Here is a 4852-nt window from a genome sequence, read left to right on the forward strand (position 1 = left end):
ACATGGTTCATTCCGCTGTATTGAGGGAAGCAGCTTCAATCCTGGCGACACCACTTAGCGTGATGTTTGCACACTCGCTAAGCAGAGGCAAACTACCGGAAATATGGAAGCTGGCCCACATCACACCAATTTTCAAAGGAGGTCGACGCAGTGAACCCTCAAACTACAGACCAGTGGCCCTTCTCTCCATACCTTCAAAAATTATGGAATCCCTAGTATTCGACGGCCTCTCAAGCAAACCTTGCACCGGTAACATTGAAGCGCATTTTTGACCAGTTTGACGGTAGAACCTTCCATATAATCTTCGACAGTTTTATTCGTCCCCACTTAGAGTACGGAAACATAGTATTTCCTCCCTCCCTCCAAAAGGATAAGGACACTGAAACGTATCCAACGGCGAGCCACGAAGTCAGTTCGAGGACTCAAATTCAAAGCTTACGAAGAGCGCCCCAATTACTTAACCTTTACCCGTTACAGTATAGGCGTCTTAGAGGTGACCTTCTTACGGCTTACAGTATCCTTAACACTTCTGGTCATCCCCTTAAACATCTTCTTAAGCTTAGTCACAACACTAACCTAAGAGGTAACACCCAGAAATTGGAGACCCTACATAGCAGAACAGAGTGCAGACACAACTTCTACTCCGTTAGAGTTGTCAAGTGCTGGAACTCGCTGCCGACTGAGCTAGTCCAAGCGACCTCCCAGGAGTCCTTTAAGAGGAAACTTGACTTATTCTTAAGGACTAAGGATAACATATTATTATGATTTACCAAATTCTTTTTTTCCTCTATTATCGTTCATATACCTAGGTTCTTACCTGGAGGTATTGGTGATCCACTGCTACTAGACACGGAAGCTCCGTTAAGCGAAAGCTTCTTCTATTCCGTCCTCAACCATTTGAACCATTTGAACTAACAAAATGAGTTGGATGAATGAAGTTCAGTGGCTAATCTGTCTTCGATAAAACTTTAATGAGGACATGAAAATAACTAAGTCAACATGAAGTGAGTGCAAAGAAGCCAGTTGGTTGATGTCAGGCAGACACAAAATTTTTCTATATCGGGTGTGTTTTAATTCACAATTTTCCAATGAGCACCATATAAACAGAGTGATGAAAATTCAAATTGCATGTCGAAAAACACAAGTCGGAGTAAGGCGGAAAAGGGGAAGAATATCAATACATCTTTAATCGTTCAAGATGTGATCCCTGGGAAAGCTTCGGAATCCGAATGGTTTGCATGAAATTATCTGTTATCTGTTAAGGAACGAATTGATTGAAGATGATTTGGCAGAAAAGACATGTTATGATATTGTCAAAGATATAGTTGATGAATCACTCAGTGCCATATACCAGATATACTTAAATAATCAGTTAATACCATTCACAGTTTATCAAGCATCTCTGTGCCTCATGCAATACATTGACGTAACTAGCGCCATACAATTTTGTATATTACAGAACATAGTTAGAATTCATGTCCTGCGATCAAGGAGAGCCTAATATTAATCTTAACCCAGAGTGGTTTGAAGATGAACGTACGTACTGGTTTTTATACCTGGACTTTGTTTGTTAGTTGCTGAATCAAGTAGAATAGATTCATGGGCTCAAGGAGCGATTTCCAAGACTTATTATGCAAAGATCTCAGACAGTGAACAACCTCAAAAGAATCATCAAGTTTTACCAAAGCTTCAGAATAGTTTCATCCATAAGTAGGTGCTTCTGTCTTTGATTTGAGGAGCGTATTTTTTATCATTAACATAATGTTAATTCAGTGGCCATTTACATGACTTTAGTTAGATCGGACAAATGATCGTTAACAAATGGTTGCTTTTGAAACCAAGACTACACTACTCTGAAAATATTTTTCTTAAGAAGGGAGCTTCCTACTGCAAAAGAAAGGATGCATTTGCTTGCTTTAGTAGTGCTTGAGGTATATTCATGAAAACTTGGTGAATAGTCTTTCATGGTCTACTTTACTTTGATTTACATGTTTTAAGCCGGCCTGTTTGGACCAAAATTGCTTACTAGCACGGTGCAAAAAGTAAAATATTAACAATAGAGATCTAACTGTTAACTCTAGAAACTAAAGAATTAGGCAATAAAACACAGTTTGAGGTTAAATCTCATCAAATATACAAAATAAATCTACATTTATTGATGAGGAAAGTTCGTCACTGTTCATAATGAAGGTATTTATAATTGAGATAGTCTGATAGTCAAGGCTTCGATAAGTCTGGGTGTTCCAGTCTAAATCTGTTTGTAGTTTGGTTGGATTTCATACTAAAGATGTGCTCTATACGACAAGACTGAACGATAATCGTATAAACGTGTTTTCTAACGAAGTAACTCAAAGACAAACAAAGCGAAAGACTATGATTTTTGGGTTAAATATGAGATTGGTCACATTCATGGTGACAAGGGTTGATGTTTTGCGAAACCACTAATTTGGACATTGATTTCGAGTTCTCATGTAACTTGATATTTGGGAACTGCTAGCCCTCGTAATACTATTCTGACACCGGTAAATTTTCTGATAAATCAGCAAAGAATATGACTTGGTTAAGAATTACGTGATAGCATCAGATTATCCAACAATATTCCTATCGGTTTGAGGCTGGTTCTAATGGTGTTGCCCTCAACAGTAATACAGTTCTACAGTTTACAGTTGTGAAAAGTAATATAACATAAAGTAACCCTATTATTCAACATGTTTAAATTTTCTGTAACGGATCAGTCGATTAGATAGAATAATGGAGTGAGCAAATAACTGAATTAAACCTAGACGTTCAGACCCGAAATGAAAGTTATAACCGGTTAGATTTCAAAAGAGAAAATCATATTAAAATATGTGTAAACATGCATTACGTAATCGAAACATTCACAGATTATTTGACTGAAGTAGCATGATTTCAAGTTATTTATTTATAGATGAAGACCAATGTCAAAGAGTAACTAATGGTCCTTTACTTTTATTTGTTGCAAAATATTGATGATTTCATTAATACTGTTGAGATTTGAAATCACAACATTTTACTTATCATATCTCATTAAGTGGATGAATGCAGTTACATTAGACAAATGCCTTGTTCTTATTTAGAACTCCTCAATACTGTTGAATTGCCGATGTCACACAGAAATGATTGTAGATCTGTTGGGTGTTTTAATGTTCAAAAAGAATCATTTATATAATTAAAACAAGTAAATTTAAGGCTAAGGTTATATCCCGAAGAGAATTATGAATGGTAACTTTTGAGAACTATTTATGGACCAATATTATATGTATATTTCCTATTGTATAATTGTTAAGTAACTAAACTATTCATATTCGTGTCCTTCTTATTATGAGTTTTATCTTGACCTATACATTATTATTATATGATTTACCATTCCTGAATTATACCCAGTCTATTGATTACTGTTCCTCCCCATTCACAGCCACATTTGGCTAAATCCTGTAGAAATGTTATTTCCTATTTTATGGTACGATGTGGTCAATTTGTTTGGTATATAAACCCAGTATGTTTGAGAATAATGATTCATATTGCAGAGGCTGTTGTTGATGTTCTGGACTTAACTGACAGAAAAGCAGGACTGATAAGTACTCAAGACTGCTCATGCGGATATTATGTATCATTGAGCGATCAATAAATTCATTTCTCTCTCATTGGCGGGAATCATCACGTCATATATAGACTGGCCACTCACTCGATCGATAATAACGGCTTAAAACGTTCCATTTTATATATTCTATTTTATTATTTTCAGAAATGAAGATGTTAGTGAAAATAAAGCCATTCGTAAGGAACATACCACTGACAAGTTCCATAGTGAAAAACCCCATCAAATATCAATTCAAAAGAAGAAGCCTAAAAAACTGAAAAACAATTTAAACAAGGGTAAATCAAATTGTTTAAAAATCTAACAATATTAATTCAACAAAAGTCAGTCAGTCAGATACAACGTAGGACCAGGTAATAGATAGGACGAATTATTTATTCATAAAACCAGTAATCCCTGATGTTCAATGATTGTTTTGTTGAATGAGGTGTGGCAACTTGGATCGATGCATATATGTGTCTGATCACCAACTTCTAGACTAAGCAATGTTGGTAGATATAGACTACTTGGTTGGGGTCCGCATGACTATCGTAACCAAAGGTCGGAGACTATGTGTGGCATGGCTCAGAATCGATCACAATGGCACATGTGTATACACTCTTTATCTTCCCCTAAATCTTGAGATTAAAATTGATTCATATTTGTCTTCCTTCCTATACTATATCCTTATATACAACCTATCTTTTATATACTACCACCGCTAAATTAACTACTTCTATGAATCCGGTGTTCATCTTGTTGTGCTAACGAGGTATGTCAACTTGGACCGATGTATAAATGTTCCTGGTCCTACGTTGTAGCTGACTTACTGACCGTCTCACTTGACGTACTCATTATATGTTCTCAAAACAATAACATCCTTTGAAAGTTTGAAATTTATGGTTTACCTTGCTCATTTTTATGGTATTTTAATGTTGGGTGTATTAATATACAAAAATGTATTATACTTTCGTTTATTTATGTCAGATAGCACTGATAAAATCTTTAGTTTCAATATACATACTTTGTTATTGATGAAACTGTTTATTGTGAAAAGCTTTACCTTTTTTCTAGATGATTTTTGTTATATAGTTAAGGCCATGAGTCAATTGAATCTAGATTACCGTGGAAAACCTGGAAGCACTGGACGGACGTTTCGTCCTACTGTGGGACTACTTAGCAGTGCGCATCCACGATCCCGCCACGTGGGATTCGAACCCAGGACCTACCAGTCTCGCGCCAGAGCACTTAACC

General features: G+C 36.1%; 1 protein-coding gene across 1 annotated transcript; it reads left to right on the top strand.

Annotated features, from left to right (window-relative positions):
• Window positions 1-1128: 1128 nt before the first annotated feature.
• Window positions 1129-1714, top strand: Smp_151800 (hypothetical protein; the record flags this gene model as incomplete). Its single annotated transcript, XM_018792404.1, has 4 exons — window positions 1129-1232; window positions 1264-1426; window positions 1467-1536; window positions 1575-1714. The coding sequence occupies 4 exons, from the start codon at window positions 1129-1131 to the stop codon at window positions 1712-1714; spliced, it is 477 nt and encodes a 158-aa protein (XP_018644254.1).
• Between the last annotated feature and the right edge of the window lie 3138 nt (window positions 1715-4852).

Source organism: Schistosoma mansoni (assembly GCF_000237925.1).
Source record: "Schistosoma mansoni, WGS project CABG00000000 data, supercontig 0304, strain Puerto Rico, whole genome shotgun sequence".
Lineage (NCBI taxonomy): Eukaryota > Metazoa > Platyhelminthes > Trematoda > Strigeidida > Schistosomatidae > Schistosoma > Schistosoma mansoni.